Raw genomic sequence first — 26,990 nt, 5'->3', positions numbered from 1 at the left:
CAGTGCCATGAAAGGCCTTCCCAAGCAAGGTTTATTGCGGCCGAAGATTTATACGAAGTAATTACATCAAGTTGAAGTAGATGGGCAATGTTTACTTTCTCAAATCTTAATCACCAAAACTTGACCATAAAACTCCAATACCCAATTATCGTGAATATTGCTTTTGGTGAAGGGTCAAGAAGAGCGGTGGAGGAGGTCTAACAATATTAGGATTAGTCAAGATTGGTGGGTCGAAGATATTTATAAGGTGATGAAAAAGGTATTTTGATTTGTTCATCACTTTGGAATTTGTTCTTTTGGTCCCCAAATTTAGCCCTATCACAATTTAGTACATAATTTTTGGCTTAATTTTTCAACTAAAAAAAAAAAAAAAGTTAGATAAATCTCAATGTCACTTTAAATGAGAAGTGACTAGACAAGAGCCGCATCTTTTTTTGAAAGGGAGCCGCATCTTAATATATATATATATATGAGTATATTAATTCCTACCAAGTTATAAATATAGATATAAATGTATGTCATAAATACACAAACTTCTCTCAAATTATCATCCAATTTGTAATCACCCCCAAACTGATCTCATTTTTCACATTCACCCCCCTCAAACTACAAAAAAAAAAAAAAAAAAAGGTGATTTACCTTCTCCATAAGTGAATTGTCTTAAATACCCCTGATGAAACAAAAAAAAAGTTAAAAAATTGAAAATTATAAAATAATTTTCTTCAAAAAATATCTTGATAAAAACAATTTTGATTTAATCTTTCTTTTTTTAAAAAAAAAAAAACTTAATGTAGGTTATTTTGTCATCTGTTTTAGAATTTTTAGGGATAATTTTGTCTTTTTAGGAGAAAAAGTAATACATTGCAAATGTTTTTAATGGTTAGCACTTATTAATAGTTAAAATATATTTAGAGGCATAAATAAATAAATAAAGTTATGCCCTTCTTCCTCATATTTAATTAAAGGCATAATCTTTTTTCTTTTAAAGTACGGAACATCGACATCATTCATTCAAACATATCTTGCACGTGGGTTCAAAAGTTTGAACGTAATCCGCGTGTGTTCACACCGCGTATAGGAAGTAGGAAGTAAAGTTTGGGCCAAATCTTCTGTTGGATCCTTAAAAGTCATTGAATTTGGACCGCACAACTCTGGCCGTCTCTCAAGGTCTAAACGTACACTCGTCAAAATAAGACAGATGAGATAAAATAAAAAATATAAATTAAAAAAATATTATTATAATAAAACTTTTTAATATTATTTTTATTTAAAAATTTAAAGAAATTAAATTATTTATTATATTTTATATGAAAGTTTAAAAAAATTATAATGTTATATGAGATAAGATGAGATGATATAAGATGATCTGTGTAATTAAACTAGACCAAAGTTTGTGATGTAGATTTAACTTCACATTTCGATTGATAATTTTAACATAGTTTGGAAAATTTAATATGAATTAGACAATAAGAAAAATTAAAAATTTTAATACTCATCATAATAGGATTAAGGTGAAATTGTGTTGACTCGATTATATGAAATTAATAAAAGGTTAATTTTGTGTCTACAATTACATGATTAACTCGTAAAATTAAATTACATTTTTATAATACCAAAATGTAAATCTGGATTTGCATTTAATTGACAACAGTTTAAGACCATGTTAATAATAACTAATTATGATAATCAATGAGAGGGGCTTTATCGTGTTAGTATTATTTGTAGGAATGAAATCTATTATTTGACCTATTTGACTATAAATTAGAAATGAGTCAACACGATACGACTCATTTCAATCAATTTCATGTAAATAGATTGAATAACTCACATAATCCATTTGATCTTTGGATATGGCATGGATTTTTTGATATGACTGGTTCACATAACGATATTAATATGCTAGAGAGATATTTTATTTTTACGAATCTTGTCCAAGGGTGTGCTCATTCAGTCAATTACACAATAAGCGACAACGAGTACACTATAGGATACTACTTTGCGGATGGTATCTATCCCAAGTGAGCAACATTTGTGAAGACGATTCCATAACCCCAATTTAATAAGAAGAAGAATTTCACCTCAGTACCAAATCTACAATAAAAGATATCGAGCGTGTATTCAAGATATTTCAACAATGATTTGCAATCGTCCGTAGAGCTTCTCGAATTTTTAAAGTCAATGAGATAACAAATATAATAAAAGCATATGTTATTCTACATAACATGATCATTAAGGACAAGCGTGGTGATAGTAGGGGTCCGAACATGGAGTATAATGAAGTTGATGATCAAATTTTAGAATTGTCGTGCAATCCAATCTCGGAATTTATGAACTTCATCCAGCACCATTATGAAATTAGAGAGAACTCGACACATCATCAATTGCAAGCATATTTAATTGAACATCAATGAGAGATTTACTCCCAACAGTAGAAGGAATTTCCTATTATTGGATTATCTATATTTTCATTAGTAGCAACTATGTATTCCAATTTAACATACCTGCATTATCTGTAATTTTTATTATATGTTTTCTTAAGCCTAACATATCATGTAGTGTCGAAATTAATGATAAGCAACATCTATCCATTTTAACCTACCTCCATTGTGTACTTGCTAAATGTACAAATTATAAAATACAACAAGTGCCAAATGTCTCCATGTTAATCATCAATATGCAATCTCAATATTTATCAATTCAGCCAGTTATAGAAACAATAAAAATACAAGTTATACAAATGTTCTTTTTGAAAAAAGAATAAACAACAAAAAATGTGATAATCAATCATCCAAACCAGCTTGTCTCGCCAAGATCTCCATTTGAAATCGCTGAAAATATACCTGCTGAATGCCGAGCAACGTGTGCCGAGCAACGTGCTCACATCAAGCAACATTATTCTCTTCTCCTATTTTGACTAGTCGATTTCCACATTATCTTTCTCCAACCTCAGTCTCTTTTCCTTTTATCTACTTTATTTCCTTCTCTCTCTCTCTCTCTCTCTCTCTCTCTCTCTCTCATATGTCATCTTCTCGACCTTGAGTCAGAGAAGCTCTTTCTCCTGATCACGCGACTCCTTCAGGAGAGTAAACTTACACTTACTTAGCTTCAGAATCTCATTTGATGAGCTTCCTTGGGCCTTACACTTTCATTTCTCAGTTTTTCTTCCAATTGGCCTATCCAATTTGATGACATCATTCTCCACAACATTCTTGGCCTCTGTACTACCAACTGAATCGAGTGTAGCTGCTGAGGTATGCGAATATGTCGGGGACATCGTTGACCTTCGCTTCAACCCGTCCTTTGTGCCACGGTGACTCCATTTTGGTTGGTCCTTCAACTACTCCCAACAATGCTTGAATTGATTGGTCCTTGGGTGAGTATTCAAAATGATTGTGCGTTCAATGGATTCTATTCCCGCAGGTTCATATAAGATCTTCTCTTTGTTGAACTTTCAATTAAAGTATAAAATGAAATAATTAAGATCAATCAAAGGCAAAAGAAACAGAACGCATAAATATAATAATAAGAGTAAACAATAATATAAAAGTGGAAGCTTATACCTTGTCTTGCTTAGTCATGCCACTTTGATTCAAGGATTCAACTTGGGTGAGTTTAGCACAAAATTTGTTCGTTGCCTTCTGAATAGTAGACCATCGATGGGTTAACGACCCAACAGTTCGCTCATTTGTATTTTCTTTGTACTCATTGAAATATTGACTAATTTTTTTTTTCAAAGTTAGGAATGTTTTTGGTCTATTCCCTGGATAGAACCAACGCTACTATTCAGCCATGCGGAAATAAGTAACTTGTCTACTTCATGTGTGAAGTTTGCACCTCTGGCTAATTTTTTTTGAGGGGGAGGCTTTACTTGGTGCAAGGGGATGGGTGGAGAGTCATCTAAAGTGACAAAATGTTGTTTAAATTGACCACAAAAAGTATGGTCAAGTTCATGCTCCCGAGTCAGGAGGCTTGTGAAGAACAAATTTTCATGGTTGGATGAATCCATATCTAAAAAAATGTAGACACAAAAGAATTGGTACACATATTAGACAATTAAGATCAATACATAGAAGTGATTTTGGTAGTCGTTTCAGGAATCCTATGGTAACATTTGACCACACTTGGCATTTTCCCTTGCATGGTTACAACAACTGGTTGCCAGTATTTATTGGCTATCTGGGTTACCATGCCATAGAGAGGATGTCCTAAAGTGCCAAACGTCTCCAAATGATGAGGATTTCTAATCATCATTACCTTTTGGGTTAGACAACTCAACCCCAATAGTTAATCAGTTTGCAAAATGAATCAACATAAATACACAACATGGACAAGCAGAAAATGGCTTGTACTTTATGTGTTTTAAATGTTGCTTAGAATGGTTAAAAGAGTTTACATCATGTGTGATACAGAAGCCCAACTAAGAAAATGGCTTCAAAACCAAAAAACCACAGTTGTCTTTTGTGAAAACAATCACAAATAGTGGGCTGGCCATTTGGGTTCAGATTACCCTACCATATCAATGGAGCCCTATTTAATACACTTGTTAAATAACCCTCTCCCATAGAGTGATTGAACCATCATCGCAACATTGGATAGAAATCAATGACACTATACAAATAATGATAATTAATGACACCTTAAACAAACTGATGCAAGCAATTAAGAGTAGCTAAAGAATCTAAAAATGTATGAGTTCAGTACTATTTCTACATGTTTTATTATTTCGGGGTAGTCCCAATATGGACACATAGCACAACAAAAGCACAAGTACAAGCTAACTTACACACAGCATAACACAAGCACAAGTCATGGACACACAACATAAGCTATGGACATAGAGCATAACACAAGTACAAGCCATGGACACAGAGCTCAGCACAAGCACAAGCCATAGACATAGAGCGCAACTCAAGCACAAGCCATGCACATCATAGCATAGCACAAGCACAAGCACAAGTCATGGACACACAACACAACACAAGTATAGCAACACAGCACAACACAGAGCACCAAAAACCACAATATAGATCTTACAAGTCACAACAACCTCCATTCACAAGCCAAACATAGAGCATAAGCGACACAAGCCAAGAAATAACGTATACATTTTCAAACCTTAGATCACAACCCTTCCACTTCACAAGTTCATACGAATATAGGGAGAAACCCAAAGCTAGAAGCTACAGGAACACGGGGAGAAAAATTAAGCATGAAATTCTCATTGGATTCATGCCATGGGAGGGGAAATTCAGATCAAAATCGTTCAAGAGATAGGACAGGTTCCAGCCATTGGAGGGGGAAATCAGATGGTCAAACTGTGATAAGAATGAGAGGGATACTTATATGGGTACTACTCTGTCGAGAGAAACCAAATAGAATTATTTGTGGTGCAAAGGCAACGTCGGAGAATAGGGCAATAACGAGGGGAGAGAGAGGGAACGGGCGGGACCAACAACTGAAAGGGATGGAGAAATGGATTGGGATGTACAGTGGTTCCTCAAAAATGGGAAACCATTGTAGCACCCCTAAAAGAAAACCCTAAAATAAGGAATGAGATGGGGGGGCTTTTTTTCCATCCTCCCTATATTTTCCCCTAAATTCTGGGGAGAACAGTATTATAAGCATCCGAATGGGGGTGCTCTTAAAGCATTCACATCTGGTTTTCTATAAATTTTTTTATATTTTAATTAGAAATCACATTTCCTATAATTTTCTTCTAAATTTTACTCATCTTTAAAAACCATTCTTCATCTCATTCCCAATCATTTCTCTATTATATTAAAATAATAATTTTCTATTATTTCTACATCTTTAACTATTTCTTATAGAATATATATAAAAACTGATTTAGGGGATGAATAGTAACTTCCCAAATATAGGGAGTCACTCTTCACATCCTAACCTATACCTTAAAATAGAGAACTAGATGTAGTGCTTATTTTGTCAAAAAGTTAAGCTGATGCCCTAAAATTTAGAGATTTGGAGAGTATAGGGAATTGGATGAGAATACTCTCGATAAGTACTCATCTTCAAGCGTAGCTTCTAATCCAATGCCCAAATCAAATTTTTGTCCAAAAACCTCTTAGTGAATCACCAAGATTTAACATGTTCAACAACCATCCCAACGAAACATTCTTCCTTTAAATAATTATGCATGATGAACGATAATTAGTCAATAAAACATCATGACAATAAAATCATATAATGATTTGTATTCACTTTATATTAAAAATGACAATAAAATCATGACAGCAACATTCTTCCTTTAAATTATATTCATTTTAGTCACTTTATTAACTATTAAAAAAATTAAAAAAAAATAAAACACATGAGTGGTCAAATTGAGGGGGCACAGCATTTTCCATGTAAAAAATAATAAGTAAATAATTGCTATATCAAGAATATTTTTAACTTATCTAAATAATTAGATAATAAAAAGAAGAGACCATAAAAAGACAAACTATCGAATGTCAAAATCCTTCAACTCTAGAAATACTAAAAATTAAACCTTTCTTCGTTTAAATAGGAAAAAAAGGTTAGACCCATAGCCCAATAACATGGGCCCAAGGTCATAGATTCATTTCAAAATTGGAAGGACCATACAAAATAACTAAGGAATACATCTGTCATGCTCTTGTAACTGAATAACCACCACTTGTAACCAACCCCTCTAAAATCCAAGTCTTCCGGTACATTTGAATCCCAACTGCCAGCAGAGTTTTCCACTCATATACCTCCACGTGTATGATCCATGCTAGCCCCACACTCTCGCCTTATATATGAATCAAAAAAGTCAGTTATAATTCCCACCCCCTACTTTTCCGATCAAACCAATAAATCGCTGAACTTCAGACGTTAATCTGGAAGAACCAATCGAGAAGAAAGAAAATTACTACATTGAGACAAGAGAAACGCAATGACCACAGTCGCAGTATCTGCACCCACTGAGCCCCAGAAAAAGAACAGAATTCAGGTCTCCAACACCAAGAAACCACTCTTCTTCTACGTCAATCTCGCCAAGGTATATTGTAGATGATGCTTTTGTTGTTTTACGATTAAAATACAATTTTCTTGATGATTTATTATGCTTTAATTTTTTGGCTTCCACGAAAATGTAGAATGAGAAAGAGGTGTGGATCTATGACAGACGAGCCTAATGCTTTGGATTTTGATTCTCCTCCTTGTTCTCCTATATTGAATCAATAAATTAGATAGCTGTTCTTTCTTTCATTTTTTTTTTTTTTGCCGATGGCAATGTCCTAAATGCAGGAAACGATTGGAAACAATCTTTATCCATCGTTCTTGATCCATGCGACTGCTTTGATTGCAACTTGAATGTTATTGGTCGATGTCATATATTCGTGCGTGTGTGCGGTAGAGTAATTGGGAAATTCGATTTATTATTGAATGCTTCTCATTACAAGTGCTTTAGATATATGCTTTTATCTAATTTCTTTTTTTGTTTGATTAGAGGTACATACAACAACACAATGAGGTTGAGCTTTCTGCCTTGGGGATGGGTACATTTTCTGAAACACTCACATCTATTTATGAAGCTTTATAATTGAATATACATTATATATTCCTCTCTTTGGTCACTAGGCCTAGTTTTTTGGGCAATGTAATCCAGCATAACCGACTATTGTGATGCCATATCATTTAGTATTTCTTGTGCTATATAATAATTGGTTGAAAAATTCATGAATGATCAGTCATTGGAACATCACCATCTCTGTTGAATGCCACAAGTCTGAAGATTGCATGGATAAATATAATTTTGACTTTTACGTTTAGCACGTTTTCTCTTTTTTGTTCCTCTGCATCCAAAAATCAAGTTGAATTGGGTGGGTTTTAACTATATTTTCTCTTCCGTTGATTATAACTATGGTCAATTCTGAAACCGGTAAAGAAAATGTTGTCGCTTTATTTGAATGGATAGAAGGTAAACACTTCCTCCAATAAACTGTGCCGTGGACATTAGGAACTCCACAAAATCCAAGTTGGAGCAAAGATTGTTATTCTCCCACAATAATATAAAGATTAAATTGTCTATTATGCGCATTTGGTTCACCTAAGTGATGCTGGGTTCAGTCAATATTACCATTTTGATCTTCAAGAGTCTTTCTTTTCATTTTCTTCGGTATTCTTCACAGAACTAATGATAAGATCACATAATATGAAAGAAACTTTTAAACAATGACTTTTCTCCTTTATCTTATTCAATTTGTTTTTGCTCCTATTCAGGCCTTTTCTCGCCATCTAGCAGTTCAAACATCCATATTGTAGTCAAAGAATTTTTATATTATAATTGTTATCATACTTGCTCAAACTTTCCCATTATTTGATTTCAGCAATTACTACTGTTGTCACAATTGCTGAAATTTTGAAGAATAATGGACTGGCTACCCAGAAGAGTAAGAAGTAACACCTTCAAATGCTAAAAATGATTTCACAGACATTGTTGTGATAGTTGATTTGATGATTTTGGTATATAATGGAATGAACAGAAGTTTGTACATCTACGATTGGGATGAAAGATGAGAACAAAGGTCGTCTGATTCAAAAGGCCAAGGTAGGTTTCTCTCTTTGTTGGGTGGGGGGTACTTTGATTCGATTGGCTTAGAAAAATTGTTGTTATTTCTGATCTCTTTCATTTTTTTTGACACAATTTTCATGGACTTTAAGATTGAGATTGTTCTGGGAAAGTCTGAGAAATTTGACTCCCTGATGACTGCTGCCACAACTGCACCAGAGGCATCATCAGCTGAGGATCACAAGGAATGACAACTTAGTCATAGAGTCATGACAACTCCCTTTGTTGTACTTTTGACATGATTCACTTTTATAATTCGCCTTGTAGAGATAAATAGCCAGATAGAGATACCTTCTTTAAATGGTGCTTTCTTCTAGTAAGGAACTGTTACTAAGAGTTGAGAGGCAGCCACTTCAATCAAGCAACTGGCTTTACAAGGCAGTTGCAGTTGTATGCTTTTGTTTTTGACAAATACCTTTCCATCAATAGATCCATTTATCTTCTTACCTCTTTTTCACAGAAAACTCTCATTTCAAGACATTTTCCATGATTTGTTGAGTCTGATACCTCTAGACTCAAGGCATAAAAATTCATTTAATTTCATACTCATCAAGGCATGCAATGGAGAGACAGAAAATGAGATGCTAAGGAAATTTAGTCCAACCTTTAGACTCTTAATTTGTCACGAAAATCTCTCTCTAAGACAGTTTTGAGAAGCGCCCCCTGAACAACTCTTACAGACGGAGAAAACCTAAAGGAGAGACTCTCATCACAATGTTGGCTTATCCCTTTCTCGATCATCTCTTGTAAACAACATATAAGTAAATTAATTAAAAGTAAAGTCATTGCAAAGAACTCGATTCACTCCATTATTATCAAACTATAGAGAATCAAACTCAATGGAGCTGATCCAAATAGTGGAGAAAAACCGTACGTGTTCTGGAAATATAAGATGGGTTTGGCAAGGGGACATTGACCATCGACTCGGTGGCCATTGAAACTTTGGAGAAAGGGTCCTGTTAGCTCTTTTAAAATAAAAAAACAAATTACTTTTTTAATAATCAAGAAAAATAAAATAAAATATCTAAACAGTAATTTTGAAAGGACTATCATTTTAAAGTCACAATACTAAAGCAGATCGAAGAAAAATTTGGGAGCTAATTCAATGTTGCACGTTCATCATTCTAAACCTTTGGACTGCTGCCGTGGCAAAATTGAATTGGAAGAACTGACTATTAAACCGTGCAATTCAAAGGGCATAAAAAGATCGTTTCTTTTTTATGACACTGTTGATAAAATTTGGATAATAAAAGATATATGTGAAATTACTTTGTAAACTAGAGAATATATAAAAATAACAAGAACGAATTAGAAAGAGAACTCAATTTTGAGACACATTGTGATAGATGCTTTTCTTATTTACAGAGAAGGATACGTACTTGTGAAAGAACACAACTAAAACAAAATGATACTTGTGGAATGTCATAACTAATATAAAATGAAACGATACGTACTTGTGAAAAGTCACAATTAAAATGAAAAAACACTTGTTAAAATTCACAATTTTTTAAATTATAGAGAATACATTGAAAAGATTTCTAATTCACCAAAGGACACAACCCTTCATTTGGTGGCCAAGTGGTTAAGGCTTCTATCCTTAAGAGGCATACATTGGTCCAAATTATCATGACACATTTTCATTTAAATATTAGCAACCGAACCAACACATTGAATAATGATAATGGTTCACATTATTTTTTTACGTAATAGTAAATATTTTAATTATTCTAAATTTAAAACCAACAATCCCCTACCACATTAAAATATTTTGAAAGACAATATAAAAGAAAAATTTATTTGGGTTAAGTACTATCCATCAATATAGGTAGCTTGTGGCTTTGAATGTCTACCTAGTGTTTGTGTGTTTCTATCTGAAAGCTCTATGGTGAACCAAGTCTCGAATACGAATCTTTTAACTCATGCTTTTCCACACCACACACATAGTAAGACAAATATCAAATTCCTATCAAGGTGGTCCATAAAGGTCGTGCACCATATCTTGAATTCACAATCACTCTAGGGAATAACCCAATTACCATAGATTGCGGCTCCATGGTCATGGGTGGCCGAGGAGGGTGTGCTCGCCACTGGGTGGCCAAGCAATGTGCTTGGCCATGGAAGGTGTGCTCGCCTCTGGGTGGCTAAGCAACACACCGCGTGATCACGGTTCATTATCCCTATCGTGTGACTGGTGGGAGAAGGTGCCCACTGGCATTTTTTGTGGTCGAGGACCACTACCCTTGCATGGTGGTGGTTGTTGGAGGGCGTTGCGGTCCGTGGGCAAGGGTGGCATTGTGTTGACTGTCTCCATGGATAAGGGCCACTCAGGTGGCAACAAAAATTGCTAGCAGTCCACACGGTGGCCACTGGCAGGTTCATCAAGCTCCAGACGGGCTACCGTGAGCCTCTCGGGTGCATGGCAACGTGCACCCGTTAGGTGTGCCATGTTTGGCCCCTAGTGACGGGGCCTAATTGGTCAGAGACAAAAACCTCCCGGCGGCTTAGGTGGAGGCTGCCGATAGGTTCACGCACAGTTAGGACATGCATGTACAACAAGTACTGTTCTTGCCCGCCTATGTAAGTGCATCTATACTATGTATAGTGTGCATAGTGTTCTGGACTTGGCATCTGTGTGCATGTGCACAGTGCATTTGAGTGCACGGTACTTGCCCATGTTCTTGCTTCTCTATTTGCATAGTGCACTAAAAGTGTACTAAACACTTGCAGGACAGGTGGCCGAGGAACTTGGGTTCCCAGCCTTACACGTTGGGTGGATAAAAAGCACTTAGGTGCAAAGTGCACTTAACCATTTAAGCAAGAAAAGGTTCACTTGCCTAACTTTTTGCAACAGTACTGTTCATAAAAATAAAATTCGAAAGGCTGAGAATACTTATCTGGAAAAATTTTATTTGCTCATTTGGAGATTATTTAGCATGTCAAAAAATCATCATTTTCCCACTTTCGGTGTAGAAAGTAAATCGCATCCCACAGACGGTATCATCTGTTAATGCAAAAAATTGCATAACAAGCTAGAAAGGGAGAAAGAGTCATTCCCGACCTATTGCAACGATTCTGACCTTAATTGGTGTGGTTTGGAGCCCATGATGACAGTTCGGTGCGGCTATATGACATCCGTATATACATCCACGACAATGAATAGGAGAAAAATGTAGGACAAATAAAAGAGATGGAGATATATAGATTTACGTAGTTTGGTATAATGTTTACGTCTATGGGTTGTTTGAAGGGTAAATTCACTATAATATGATTACTTTACAGTCTCTCATTATCTTTCGTCTTCGTTGTACAATGGAAGTTTGAAATCTTTTTTCTGGAGGAGATCTTCTCTCTGGAGCTCTTGTCAGGAGGTTGGAGAAGTTGAAGAAGAAGTCGAACCCCCAAGTCATCTGGAATTTTCCTATTTCTTCTACCCCCTTGTTTCTTTACGTCATATTTCTTCCTCCTTTATGCCATATCATCTCTTTTTCCCCCTGACACACTATCTTTCCTCAGCCTTTTGTCCCCTCCACTTCTCATCTCTTTCTTCCTTCCTGATGGACTCCCACCATTGGGCTGGGCTTGAAAAGCCATTTTAGGCCTGAGATATTTTATCCCCTTCAATTTTCTTGTAGATTGTAAACTCATCTCATTTCAAGCTAATCATTAATGGAATCCATTACTTATTTAATTTTCTATAAAAAAGTTAAACTCATCTAAATTTACTTTGTAATAGCCCACTAGAAATTCAATAGTGGAATTTCTATTAGTTTTAGGAATCTCGTGAAGATTTCATAAGTTTTCATGAATCAACTAATCATATAGATTTCAGTTTAATCACATAGTTAATGTTATCATTGTTGTGCCTAAACTTTGACTCAAACTAATGAACCAAAAATTTAGTGCAGTTTTACCTGCAAGTATACAGGTGTTGTAGTACCTCACAGGGTCGAATCCACAAGGATTGACTTATGTGATAAAAAAAATAAACTCAAATAATGAAAAGAAAATACTAAAAGAAATGTGCGATCGAATATAAAATAAATTTCTAAGATGAGAATTTTTGAAATAACGGAATAAAACTAAAATGATAAAATAAATTGATATGAAGAAAGATTAAGGTTTCGAAGTTCCGTCTAATAATTTAGAATATTGTTTCTGATTGATTTATTTCAATTAAATTAGAATAATGATTCCGTTTAATTGATAAATTTAGCATTTAAGGTCAAGAAAAAATAATAATCACTAATGATTAAGCATAAGCGATTGATGATTACAACATTCACAAATCTATTTGACTATCACATGGATTCTTCAAATATTTACTGTATTCAGAAATTACAATGAATCAAGATAAATATATAGATAATCAAAATATCCAATAATAAAATCCTTCAATCGATCAAGCTTATAATAGAAATTCCAGTGACAATCCGAAAATAATATTGAAATCATTAAACTTCACCTGTAACCTTAGTATGAAAATTTAGCTAACCATGTTCATTTCAAGTGCTATAGAAATTAAATAACCAGTTTCCATGATAATACTAAAATAAAATATAAGAAAATAACTACAATAAAGTAAAAGTGGAGAAAAGATTGAGCTAAAACATAACTCCCCAAATGAAGTGCATTCAAACGTGGGTCTCGGCGTTAGACGAACAAGTTTCTCCCCTCTCCATTCCGTGTCCTAGCTGCCTCTTCCGTTGCATGTTCTGTCCAGCAAGTAGCTCACATCCAGCTCTCGAGAACTCCAGTTTATATGTACGTTCACGTCAAACCAGCTCCTCCCTTCTCCTTTCACGTGCATCTAAGCTCACAAATATTCTTTACTCCCTTTTTTTCCTTTGGTTCAACTCCACCTAAAAACCAAAACTCAATGCTCTGTTTTGGGGTAGAAAAATAGGGGCTTTAAATGGTTGGACTCCGTGAAGTGTACACATGCTACCATGTATAGTGATGGAATAAGACGGCTTGAGGTTGAAGGAAGACGATCTGCATGTGACGGGGTGGCGTTGAAAGGCAGAAGCAAGAAATTGAGTGGTGCGGGTTGGATGCGCTGGAACGTGGTGGCTTCACAGGTGAGCAATCCAACGTCTCTCTCCGTCCAACTCTCTGCTTCTGTGTTTTTTTTCTTCTGTTAAAACGTCTGGAGTTGTTACGTGAGTCCTTGTTTTCACCTCCAAAAACTAGAACGGGAGAGTCTTTCTTTCTTTTTTTCGTTTCCGTTCCTTTCCCCTCCAGAAAACCAGTCTCCTTCGAACGTTTCCTCTGGTTTTCGTCAGCCTTTCTTTTCTCTTTCGTAAGCCTCTGTTCTCCATCCAAGCCTTTGTTTTCATGTCCAAAAAACCATAACTCTTCTTTAATTTTTCTTTCATTTTATCTCTGTCCCAGTGTGTTTTTTTTTTTCGTCAGCTCCCTCCCTGTTTCAGCTCTCAATCCCTCTCCTTTTCTTGGCTTTTCATAGAACCAACCTCCGTGTTTTCCTCCCCAGATCTTTCTTCCAACGTAAGGAGATTTCCTCTTTTTCCAAACCTACCCCTTGACTTTCAGCCCACCTTCTATGACTTTCACGTTGCATGTGCTGTCTACCGAAAACCATTTTCTTCCTTACGTAAAAACGCCACTTTCAACATGCATTATCGTTCAAACCATAACCAAACCGCATGCATCTATGAATAACCAAAGTAAGAAAGTTACCACCGAAAGTTATTTAACTTTCAAAGTCATCTTTATTTTGTGTTTTTTTTCAGCTGCCCAAGTCCACCGCTTCCTTCCTTCTCTTTGTTTATCTTCTGCATATTTATTTATATTTCTTCTCAATTAGCATGCGCTTTTAGTCAAAAGTTCCAACCGGATCCCATGTGAATTTTATTTAAGCTGAAAATAAGGAGATAAAAATAACACTCAAAAATAAATTAAAATGAAAAATAGATTATCAAAAATATGTTATATATGTGAGGAAATATTGTCTAATTAAATCTTAGTTATAAAATTAAGCATAAACATGATATCAATCAATTAAAAATCACAACTCGTATTTATGCTTATTAACTATTTTTTCATCTAAAATCAATAATAATGTCACGAAACAATTAAAATACATTGGTTTTAAATATATAAAATATGTAATATTTCAGCTCAATCAATCACTCACTATAGTGTTAGAAGTGCAATTTTAATTAATTGAGGTAGTTAGAAGTGTCAGAATGTCTTATGGTTTATGCCATTAGACTCAGTTGATTATTTAGTATTTTATGGCGCAATAATCAATTTTCATATTTTCTGATGAAACACCTATTCGAAACTGTGAATTTATTTTTAGGGGCATTTCGGGGTTGAATTTTGATAAAAGTTTTTCACTGTAGTTTCATATGAATATTTAAGATTTTTTGATACCAAGTTTATCATGCACTTTTTCGGAGTGAATAGTAACATCGATAAGCACACAAAAGTGCAGTATTTTCAAAATCACAGTGAGCAATGTCCAAATTAGGTTAGAGAGGTTTCATTTGGACACTTGAAAAAATCTTAGTCACACATGATGAATAGTATTAGACACTTGGTACATGAGGAACATTGATAGATTTGAAGGAATCAAGGTGTGAGATCATGCCACCTAAGCAAAAACTCTATTCCATCTGACTAATCGAATTGTGCCAAATTAAAAAGGATTTAGACCCTAGTAAAACCCTATATGGTTGGAATCCAGCGAAGAACCCAAAAGCATGGTTGAAACTGAAATCCTAAACGTTTTTATCCAAATCCTAAAGTTGACCTCAAAATCCTAACTGGATCGATTTCTAGTATTATGTTTAATCGTTTGATTAAATTATTTCCACAAGCTATTAATCATTCAAATTTATGTTAGAATATCATCATCCAACCTTTTTAACTTTGGATATTTGATTGGACTAAGATAAATTGGATTTGGGCTTGATAGCAACCCAAATCCTCTTAAAACCCCAAATTGAGGCCCATTTGGTTTAGGCCCATTAAGGTCCACGAAATTGGGCACCTTAGCATTGCTTTTGGCCAAAGAATTTCATCTCCCACATGGCTGACTAGATGTCTTCAAGAGGGCCTAGAAGGTTCTAGAAGGAAAAATCTAAAAAGCCACCTCACTTTTCCAAGTCTACACTCCACCATTAGGAAATATCTTAGGCTGATTTTTGTGTATTTTATTGGATAAGAAAGGCCAACACTCAAGTCTCACTTCAGCCTTATCCTCTTCCATATCTTGTGCAAAAATATCTCCAGCCCACTCCCCATGAAATTCATCTTCCTTTACACTTTTCATTGAAAGAATACCAAACACTCTCTCGGACAGCTTTTAAGAGTTCTTTTGCCCTCCCATTTAGAAGTTTTTGTAAGTGTTTTCTGTGATGACCCATTTTTACGTGTATTTTTACTGAAGGAATTGTTTTAATTTAATTATATATTAGCTCTTTTATTTTAAATTATTGTATTTTAAATTAGTTTTAATTTATTTGATGTTGTGTTTAATTTATTTTAGTCGTTTTATGATTTTTAAAATCATTTTCAGCGGATCAATTTTTGGATTTCGGAGTGAGAACTGGACCTCATTTCTTTCCCTCATCTTTTCTTTTCCTTTTTTCTTTTTCTCTTTTCTTTTTCTTTTTCTTTTTCTTTCCTTTTCTTTCTTTTTCTTCTTCTTTCTTTCTTCTTCCTCTCTCTCTCTCTCTCTCTCTCTCTCTCTCTCTCTCTCTCTCTCTCTCTCTCTCTCTCTCTCTCTCTCTCTCTCTCTCCACACGCGCAACCTTCTTTCTCCTTACCATCGCCTGCCCTTTGACCGCCCGGTTCGCTGCTGTCTGGCCACCATGTAATACACCATCCCCACCAAAATCTTTCTCTCCCACTAGTGATCATCCCCACCAATTTTCAGGGCCATCCAACCAGCCGTTAGCCACCATGCACGGCTGGAAGTCACGGCACCAGCCCTATTTTCTCTCTCTGTTGCCGGTTGCTTTCTCAGCCCAGAACCGCTGCTCGTCGGTGGCGTGGTCTACACCACCCACCCAGTTTTCTTCCCCTCTCACCGGTGAACGTCCCCACCAAGTTTCACCTCCATCCAAGCGACCGTTAGCCGCCACGAGCTTTTCCAAGCCACACGGTTTTTGAGCTTTTCCGGCGCCGTTGTTCCACCTCCGGCCACCACCTCTTCACAGCTTCTTCCCCTACCTTTTGCCGACCTAACCCACCCAATTTCGGCCCCGATCTGTTGCCGGAGCAGCTCCCACTAGTTCAACTCCGTTCAGTCCTTTTTGGCCTTTCACCATCGTTTCCACCGCCACCCACAGCCAAAGCTCACCTCCCTTAACTTCATAAACATCTCAAGACCATTTCCTATCAATTTCGTGCCTTGATTTATCCCTGTTTGAAAGTGGGTAATTTATTACCCACGGCCACAGTGTAAAATACACTGTTATGTTACTTTTCCTCCGTCGTTTGCAACGCCGCGAGCTTTCAAAAAATACTGTATAGTGCTGTAAGTATTTTTCAAACTCTATTTTTAGATTTAAATATATTTTACTCTTACAATAATTATTTGTTGGATTGGTTGGTTGATTCCGGACTGAGTCTGAGGAGTTTGTGGGTCGGATGGATTGAGGACGGAGTTGTTTGGTTGATGTTGATATTTGTTTGAGATATTTGTGTCTTGATGTTTGTATTGTATAGTGCACGCATGTTTATGTTTAAAAATGGAAAATCGAGTTTTCATGTAGTTGCATGCATGTACATGTGTTTGTAAAATGAAAACTGGGCTTGTAAGCGAGAAATGATTTATGATATATGTGAAAGGTTGGATTGACTGGTTTGAGTCAGAGGCATGTGTAGGGATGGTGGTAAACAGGGACGGTGGTAGAATCCCGCCTACGGTGTGCGCGTAGGGATGGTGGTAAGCAGGGACGGTGGTAGAATCCCACCTGTGATTCCCGCCTATGGTGCACGCGTAGGGACGGTGGTGAGCAGGGATGGTGGTAGAGTCCTGCCTGCGATTCCCGCCTACAGTGCTCTGATGGTTTGGTTTTGGGCCATTATCGGGGTTAATGGCGAGATTATATTTTTGGGCCAAATGGGATTTTTGGCATGCGTGGAAATATGTAGTTTTTGTGGGATATGTGCATTTGCATTCATCCATGCATATTGTTGAGTTTATATGTTTTTATCTTGTGGTGTTTGGGTTTTACTTACCTGCGGCACCATTTTTGGTACCGTAGATTTTGGTGCAGAGTTCGAGGAAGAGGAGGAGGCTGAGCCCGAGGATGCGGTTCCACCGGAGTTCTGAGTTGGAGTTATGCTTTATAGTTGGCTTTGAAATATATTTGTAGTTTGTAATATTTTTATTATGTATGTTTTGAACAGCTTTGTAGTAAACAAGAAAAATTCTGGTACTTAGTTATACAACCTTGCTATCCGCTGCGTGTTTCTTCGTGCACATTTGTTGCTTATACACACACTTGGCACTCGTCGATAGGGTGGTGATCCGTGTTGTCATCATCCGGACGTCTCAATTTTTCTGTGTCCGTATGTGGGGATTTGGGGGCATCACAGGTGGTATAAAAGCGGTTTGGCTCTGGGTAAAACCACATGTCCCGTAGGGAGTACTAGAATGTTTTTAAAATTGTGTTTTAAAATTTATTTTAAGTAAAGTGTTATTTGATTTGTTTTATTTGATTTGAATTTGTTTGAACTTGTTTGCTTGTATTTATTTATTTAGTTATGTTATTGCATGCTGATTTCTTTTTGTTTCTTGTTATGTGGTTTGGTTTTGATTTTTGGTTTTATGTTGTTGGTTTTATTTTTTTTTCTTAAAGGGGGTCAAAGGTTGGGTTGTGGCAGGAAGATGGTGAAACCAAGAAAATCTACTCAAGGGCCTCGGGACGATACACGTAGAGATGATTCTATAGCCCAAGCAATACGGCAGATGACTGAGTTCATGCAGCAGAATTTTAAGCCCCAACAAGGAGGGCCTTAGCCACAACAAGAAGGGCTTTGGTCACAACAAGGAGGGCCTTGGCAACAAGGAGGGCCTTGGCTACAAGGAGGGCCTAGATGAATGGTGCAAGTTGGATGCACATATGAGCACTTTCTAGCGCATAGAACTCCACCACGGGCTGGAAAGTGGGTCAGAGATCTAGAAAAAACCTTTGAAGTATGTGGTTGCACTGAGGCGCAACAAATACTCTACGCCAGCTATCTCTTGCAAGGCATCGCTTCTGAGTGGTGGGATACGAAGAGAGTAATGCTGGAGTCAGAGTTGAGATCTTTTGCCGCTGTGACCTGGCAGCGATTTAAGAAAAAGTTTAATAATCGCTTCTTTCCCGCTTCTGTAAGGCGGCAAAAAGTAAGAGAGTTCTCAAGTTTGGTCCAAGGGAGCATGACCGTGGAACAGTACGCCCGGAGATTTATAGAACTTGGGCGATTTGCTCCCCACCTCATCGCCACTGAGGAGATGCAGGCCGAGCGTTTCCAGGAGGGTCTACGTCCTGATATACGCCAAATGGTGGTCAGCCATTGGATATCCACTTTTCAGGATTTAGTGGATGTGACCACTCTTGTGGAGCGAGAGAATAATTTGAGTATGGGCTCCCCTCTAGGACATAAGAGGCAGAGTTTTTCTAGTGAAGGAAGTAGTTCGGGTTCACTTCAGAAGTTTGTTCAGCGGACCGGGACTCGACCATTAGCAGCCTCGGGAGTGCGTATGGGAGGACGAGTGCCAGTTTGTGGAAGATGTAATAGAGCTCACGGAGGCGAGTGTCGTCTGGGTAGTAACCAATGTTTTGAATGCGATCAGATGGGGCATCTTGCTTGTGAATGCCCTAGTCGAGTTCAAGAAAGTCGTGGAGCTCGTCGCAGTGGTAGAGCTAACCAGAGGCAATTAGTTCGGGCTCGAATGTACGCAGTGACTCCTAGTACCATTGGAGGCGAGGTTATGGAGACTCAGAATGCTGGAGTCATGGCAGGTATGGGTCTAATTTAATCCTTCGTGATGAACGCCTTGCGTGGTTTTGTTTTCTTATATATATATATATATATATTTTATCGAGGCTTGGAGAGAATAGCATGATCTGGGTGATCTTTTAGGGAAGTAAAATAATTGAGTTATTTAGTTCCGTGGAGTTTATGAAATAGTTTATAACGTAGTAGGTTGTAAGTTCAACAAATTTCAAGGATAGATTTTATGAAGTTTCATTAAAGTTTTAAAGTTTGGAGCCTTATAGATTTTAGAAAAATAAGTTTATGGTAATTAAGGTTTTAGGTTCGACAAGCTTTGGGGGGGAAATAATTAAACTTCGAGTTTTAACTTTCGTGATTCGGATGAGTAATTTGGTGGAAGAGTTTTGCTACATACAAGCACAGTCGTGCACTAATCTGTGTACCAATACTGATTTATTCATATTTAAAATTTAAATTAACACTATTTTCAATCAAATCTACTTTTTGACTAATCACATCACATTAGTGCACAATTGTGCTTGCAACTATATTTTTCCTTGGTGGAAATTGGGGTTTTAGATTTTACAAGCTGTTAAGGTGAATGTTTTGGATTAAAGCCACCAATCTTGGGAATTTCATAAAATGATTTACTACCTACTAATGTTTTAGAATTTGAAAGATTTGAGAGTCGATTTTCCTATTGTGGGATGTAAGTTCATTGATCTTAGAGCTTCCGAAAGATAATTCTTATTTGATTTAAGGTTTTAGAATTGCAGAGTTGAAGGACTGATTTATAATAAGAATTGAGTTCTTAGTTTTACAGACTTAGTTCTGTAGCTTGATCTACTCTAGTGAGTGATTAGTTAGTAACCATTAAAATGAGGTTGATTAAAGTTGAATTATTGATATGAAAATTTTTCTAGAGTAGATTTCTTTGAGGATTGAAGATATCGAGCTAGTTTAGAAAATAATTATTGTTAACTCGAGGTTGTAGTAGCAGATCTTAGGAAATGATTCTATCGATTCGAAAGATGTAGGTCCATCAAGGTGTTGGAAATAGTAGACTTTGTGTTGGTATTGAATACGATTAAATTTGAGGCTATATGATCCGTAGATTTTTGGGAATGGATCACTTGTACGTTTGAATGATTTTTGGTTTTGGTTAGGAGTGCATGAGATCGACGAGTAGTAATGGCACGTGTGTATGGATTTCGGAGAGTGCTGGTCCTAGTCTCATCTATTTTTGGCTTGGTAGGAGTTGAAGAGGAATTTGTGTGATAATATTAAATTCAAGAGATTTTGGCTTTGAGTTGTTTGGTAAGTTGAACGGAATGTGCAATCGAAGCGGTTTACCCATTGGGATGATGGTTTGTAACAACTGCTGTGTTTATCTTGAAAATTAATTACGATTTGAAGTCAATGGTGGTTTATAGTGAGTTAGATATTGCAAGAGTAGATGTTATTCAAAATATAGGTAAAGAGCTTGAAGTGTGGGATATCGGATAGAAGTTATAGGTGCTCTTGTTGGTTGACCGGGAAGGACTTGGGCCTTTTGGATATGTTCCTTATCTTTAAAAGAGGCATGTGTATTTTGGGATGATGTTATGTGTTTTCAATTTGGGCCTAGAGGTTGATTAGGGCAACGATGGCCCACTGAGGAATGAGTGGAGAAGTGTAGTTTTGGAGGTATATTATTTTCTATAGAAATGTGGTAAAAGTTTTCTTGTGATTAGGTGTGGATTGGGCTTATACTTCATGATGTTAATTTTTTGATGATATAGCCCTTATGTATTTTGGTGAGTTATCAGAGCGCGCGCGAAAGCATGATTTTTGGAGATACCTAGATATTCAAATTTTGTATTGATTTTGAGGAATTAGCAGTGATTCAGAGTTTTAATGAGAGACTAATCTTTTGGTTGTGCAAATTTTGTTTATTGATGGTTAACTTTGGAAATGGCTGTTAGGTTACCAAAGTTGGAATAGGATGGAAGTTTGGAAGGTAAAGCAGAGACGTTGTTGATATTAACAAGTTATGGTATGAAGATAATAACTATTGGAATTTGTTGGGAGTTGTTGATGATATGTATTTCTCAAATATGTTCGGAGTTGTATCTTGTATCCTTTTGGCGCTGATGGTTGATTTTGTAAATTTCGAGGATGAAATTTGTTTTAAGGGGGAGGATGTGATGACCCGTTTTTACGTGTATTTTCACTGAAAGAGTTGTTTTTAATTTAATTATATATTAGCTCTTTTATTTTAAATTATTATATTTTAAATTGGTTTTAATTTATTTGATGTTGTGTTTAATTTATTTTAGTCGTTTTACGGTTTTTAAAATCGTTTTCGGCGGATCAGTTTTTGGATTCCAGAGTTAGGACTGAACCTCATTTCTTTCCCTCATATTTTCTTTTCCTTTTTTCTTTTTCTCTTTTCTTTTTCTTTTTCTTTCCTTTTAATTCTTTTTCTTCTCTCTCTCTCTCTCTCTCTCTCTCTCTCTCTCTCTCTCTCTCTCTCTCTCTCTCTCTCTCTCTCTCTCTCTCTCTCTCTCTCTCTCTCTCTCTCTCTCTCTCTCTCCCCCCCGCGTGCAGCCTTCTTTCTCCTTACCGTCGCCGGCCCTTTGACCGCTGGGTTAGCCGCCGTCCGGCCACCGTGTAGTACACCACCCCACCAAAATCTTCCCCTCCCACCAGTAATTATCCCCACCAATTTTCAGGACTATCCGACCCGCCGTTAGCCGCCACGCACGGCTGGAAGTCACGGCACTAGCCCTATTTTCTCTCTCTATCCCCGGTTGCTTTCTCAGCCCAGAACCGCCGCTCGTCGGTGGTGTGGCCTACACCACCCACGCAGTTTTCTTCCCCTCTCACCAGTGAACATCCACACCAAGTTTCACCTCCATCCGAGCCACCGTTAGTCGTCACGAGCTCTTCCAAGCCACACGATTTTTGAGCTTTTTCGGTGCTGTCGTTCCACCTTTGACTACCATCTCTTTACAACTTCTTCCCCTACCTCTTGCCGACCTAACCCACCCAATTTCGGTCCTGATCCGTTGCCGGAGCAGCTCTCACGAGCTCAACTTCGTTCAGCCCTTTTTGGCCTTTCACTGCCGTTTCTACCGCCACCCACGGCCAAAGCTCACCTCCCTTAGCTTCATAAACATCTCAAGACCATTCCCTATCAATTTCGTGCCTTGGTTTGTCCCCGTTTGAAAGTGGGTAATTTATTATCCACGGCCACAGTGTAAAAACACTATTACGTTGCTTTTCCTCCGCCGTTTGCAACGCCGCGAGCTTTCAAAAAATACCGTATAGCGCTGTAAGTATTTTCCAAACTCTACTTTTAAATTTAAATATATTTTACTCTTACAATAATTATTTGTTGGAATGGTTGGTTGATTCCGGACTGAGTCCGAAGAGTTCGGGGGTCGGATGGATTGATGACGGAGTTGTTTGGTTTATGTTGATATTTGTTTGAAATATTTGTGTCTTGATATTTGCATTGTATAGTGCACGCATGTTCATGTTTAAAAAGGGAAAACCGGGTTTTTGTGTAGTTGCATGCATGTACATGTGTTTGTAAAATGAAACTGGGCTTGTAAGCGAGAAATGATTTATGGTATATGTTAAAGGTTGAATTGACTGGTTTGAGTCAGAGGCACGTGTAGGGATGGTGGTAAATAGGGACAGTGGTAGAATCCTGCCTACGGTGCTCGCGTAGGGATGGTGGTAAGTAGGGACGGTGGTAGAGCCTGTGATTCTCGCCTACGGTACACGCGTAGGGACGGTGGTGAGCAGGGATGGTGGTAAAGTCCCGCCTGCGATTCCGGCCTACAGTGCTTTGATGGTTTGGTTTTGGGCCATTATCGGGGATAATGACGAAGTTATGTTTTTGGGCCAAATGGAATTTTTGGCGTGTGTGGAAATATGTGATTTTTGTGGGACATGTGCATTTGCATTCATCTATGCATATTGTTGAGTTTATATGTTTTTATCTTGTGGTGTTTGGGTTTTGCTTACCTGGGGCACCATTTTTGGTACCATAGATTTTGGTGCAGAGTTTGAGGAAGAGGAGGAGGCTGAGCCCGAGGATACGGCTTCGCCGGAGTTCTGAGTTGGAGTTATGCTTTATAGTTGGCTTTGAAAATATATTTGTAGTTTTTAATATTTTATTATGTATGTTTTGAACAGTTTTGTAGTAAATAAGAAAAATTCTGGTATTTAGTTATACGACCTTGATATTCGCTGCGTGTTTCTTCGTGCACATTTGTTGCTTATACACACACTTGGCACTCATCGATAGGGTGGTGATCCGTGTTGTCATCCTCCGGACGTCTCGATTTCCCCGTGTCCGTATGTGGGGATTTGGGGGCGTCACATTTTCTCACAACGTTTACTTCATGCAAGTTGTTTCTTTTTTAATCTAGTTTATGTGGATATCTTATTTATTCTATTTGAAGATCATTTGGTCAGTAAAATATTATTTGAAATCTTGGAAGGTCATTTTGAGCGATAAACTAGAGAGTATGTTATATTTTGGAGTTTTTGACCAATGTAATGGAGAGATATTGGTCCAAAATTTTTATGGAGTATTATTAACATGTGTGTATGATTATTAGTTGAGGATTTGTTGCATGATTAAAGGTTTTGATAAAAGAGTTTTTTAGATCTAGAAACTTAGAAACTGGAAGAGGAAAAATAATTTCTGGTTTGAGAAAGTTTAAATCTTTGGTGGTTTAAACCTATTCCAATGACTTTGATAATTTTATTGGAGGATCCTAAGCCTCTTATATATGTTAGAATATTATTTTAAAGATATTTGATGTTAGGTTCAAAGATATGAAATTTTATGTAAAGAGATACTTGGATAGGCCAAAGTATTGATATTCTTGGCTAAATTTATGTGTTGGTTGATTTTTAACCATGTGATCTTGAATTTGAAGTTTAAATATGTTTTAGGATACCTTTTTAAACCAAGTGATATTTTGATTTGAAGATCATATCTATAAATCATGGATCAAGAAGTTGATCAAAACAAGTTAGAAACAAAAATAAATGAAAATAACATATGAGAATTTTGGCCCTATAAAGTTTTCATAGTTGTGATTAATTTTAAATTTTTCTAAATTGATATTTGAGTTTGAGATAAAATTTATACGAGGCATGTAAATTTAGGTGATTTTTGGAGTTAGGATGCAAAATCCTTAAGTTAGGGGTAAAATGACCATTTTTCATATGTAGAGGGTAAAATAGTAGTTTTACTCTAAATTAGTATTTTTCCATATTTCTAATTGGTTGTGATTAATTTTTAACTTTTAAAAATCACTATTTTCAGTTCCTTGTGATCGCACTTGAAACTGTTTAGAAAACGTGAAGACCGAGGTAAGTTAGCTTTTAACTTACTAACAGTTTACTGTGGATGAGTGATAAGTAAAGGAACTACAATGTATATATGTATGTTATCATATATGCCATGCCATGTCAAGTTCTCACATATTTTTTTGTTATACATAATTTATTCTGTCACGAATTATTCATTAATTATGCAAGATATTCTGTTACGTATTGCTATACAGTGCAAGTATTTCATGTTAAGTATGCCACTTGTTACATGTAAGTCATGTCACATAAAGTAAACTATTGTAAGTATGCTATGTTATGAAATGTTATCTGTTGCATGCCATGTCAAGTTATGAAATGTTTTTGTCCCATGTATGTCCTCGTCCAGTTAAGTTATTGTTCAGTTTATGGTGATTACACCATCATGGTAATCTTGAGAGATAAGAGTAAGTAATCATGGTGACCCAATGAGATAAGAATAAGCAATCATGATTGTTGAACCTAAGATTTCAAGTTTCTTATAATTATAAGTCTACATATAGATTTTGATGATAACAAATGAATATAAAGAATAAAGGAGTCTCAAGCTCAAGTTGTCCACACAATGTTGTCAAGCATATCAAGGAACCAAGCATGAGCAAGAAGGGAATAAATTCACATTAAAATCATAAAGTAATGTTGTAAAACTCTTAAAACTTTAAAATTAGGATTAATGATCAAAATTAATATTTTATCATAAAACATTAAAATACATTTTCCACATGTGCATGAATATTTTGAAAATTAAATTTGAAAATTTTGAAAGATGATTAATTGTCATCTTTCACATGTGCATGACATGATTAAATGTTTGAATTTTGAAAATATTAAAGATGATTGATTGTCATCTTTCACATGTGCATGTTTTATTTGAATATTTTCAAAAGTGATTGATACTCTTTTTGACTTATACAAAAGGTAGATGTGTTTTTTGAAAAATTTAAAAAGTAAAATGTGCTCCTTTTGTCATATGCAAAAAGTAAAAAGATTAGGTTTGAAATTTTTGAAAAGTGAATGATATTGTCTTTGACATATGAATTTTTTTAAATTTGAATATGAAATCTCATATGCTTATAAATAGATCATTTGAGAACTTCACATTTACAACATCAAGAGCATACAACATTCATTTAAAATTTTCATTCTCTTTTCTCTAAGCATTAAGCTTTAACCCTTTTTTATTTTGAAAGATATAGTTTGTGCTGTATTGTTCTTATTTCACTCATTGAGGAATGTTTTATGATAACCTACCCACTATCAGCTTTTGTATCAGTAAAAAAATGTGTATAACCCTTGTACGTGTAGAAAATGTTTTATATAAGGAATAGTTAAATCACGACGTGTAAGGTGATTGCAAGTGTAGAGGGTGTTCTACAAGGATCCTTTGTAGCGGTGTTGTTCAAATGTGTAATATGTTTCTATCTCCACCTGAAGGATGTTGAAAGTGAATTTGGAGATCCTCAATGGGTAGCTTGAGGTGAGGACGTAGGTAGTGGGGCCAAACCTCGTTAAAATATTGAGTTTGTTTCTCTTTTACCTTTACTCTTTATATTTATTATTGTTTCGTATTTTGTTTATATTTTATATTTGATTTATAATTGTTATTTTTTTGTGTTAGTCATCTGGGCAACAATGGTGACTCCATGAGATAAGAATAAGTAATCATGGTAAACCCATGAGATAAGAGTACACTATCATGGTAATCCCATGAGATAAGAGTAAGCAATCGTGGTGACCCTATGAGATAAGAATGAGTTTCAGATCAAGTTCATGTTAAGTCAAGTGCATGTTAAGTCATGTCAAGCAAGTCAAGTTTAGATCACGTTTTAGTTTAAGTTATGTCAGTTATGCCATGTTATATGTGAAGTTATGTTATGCTTCATATCAAATTATGTTTTGTTATGCAATGTCAGATGTGAAGTTATGCTATGCTTTATGTTAAGTTATGCTATGCTTACTTATAACTGTGATTATGCATTCATATTTTTACTGCCATGCATGCATCATTAACTTGTGTGGAGGTTTTCTGTCAACTTGCTGAGATTTGTGGTAGTTTCAACTA

The 26,990-nt window shown here is 36.1% G+C and overlaps 1 protein-coding gene across 1 annotated transcript; it reads left to right on the top strand.

Moving 5' to 3' along the window:
- The first annotated feature begins 6,796 nt into the window (after positions 1-6,796).
- LOC122319232 (uncharacterized protein At2g34160-like) lies at positions 6,797-9,039 on the top strand. The gene is made up of 5 exons (XM_043137201.1): positions 6,797-7,021; positions 7,472-7,520; positions 8,352-8,414; positions 8,508-8,572; positions 8,686-9,039. Exons 1-5 carry the CDS (start codon positions 6,917-6,919, stop codon positions 8,782-8,784), a joined length of 381 nt encoding a protein of 126 aa, XP_042993135.1. The 5' UTR covers positions 6,797-6,916; the 3' UTR covers positions 8,785-9,039.
- Positions 9,040-26,990: the final 17,951 nt, after the last annotated feature.

Source organism: Carya illinoinensis, chromosome 8 (genome assembly GCF_018687715.1).
Source record: "Carya illinoinensis cultivar Pawnee chromosome 8, C.illinoinensisPawnee_v1, whole genome shotgun sequence".
NCBI classification, from domain to species: Eukaryota; Viridiplantae; Streptophyta; class Magnoliopsida; order Fagales; family Juglandaceae; genus Carya; species Carya illinoinensis.
This window is presented reverse-complemented; position numbering and strand designations above follow the sequence as displayed.

Coding starts and splice junctions, on each gene's coding strand:
- LOC122319232 (XM_043137201.1), top strand. CDS start 6,917: ATGACCACAGTCGCAGTATCTGCACCCACTGAGCCCCAGAAAAAGAAC. Junction 7,521..8,351: donor GCTTTCTGCCTTGGGGATGG/GTACATTTTCTG, acceptor ATTTGATTTCAG/CAATTACTACTGTTGTCACA. Junction 8,415..8,507: donor TGGACTGGCTACCCAGAAGA/GTAAGAAGTAAC, acceptor TGGAATGAACAG/AAGTTTGTACATCTACGATT.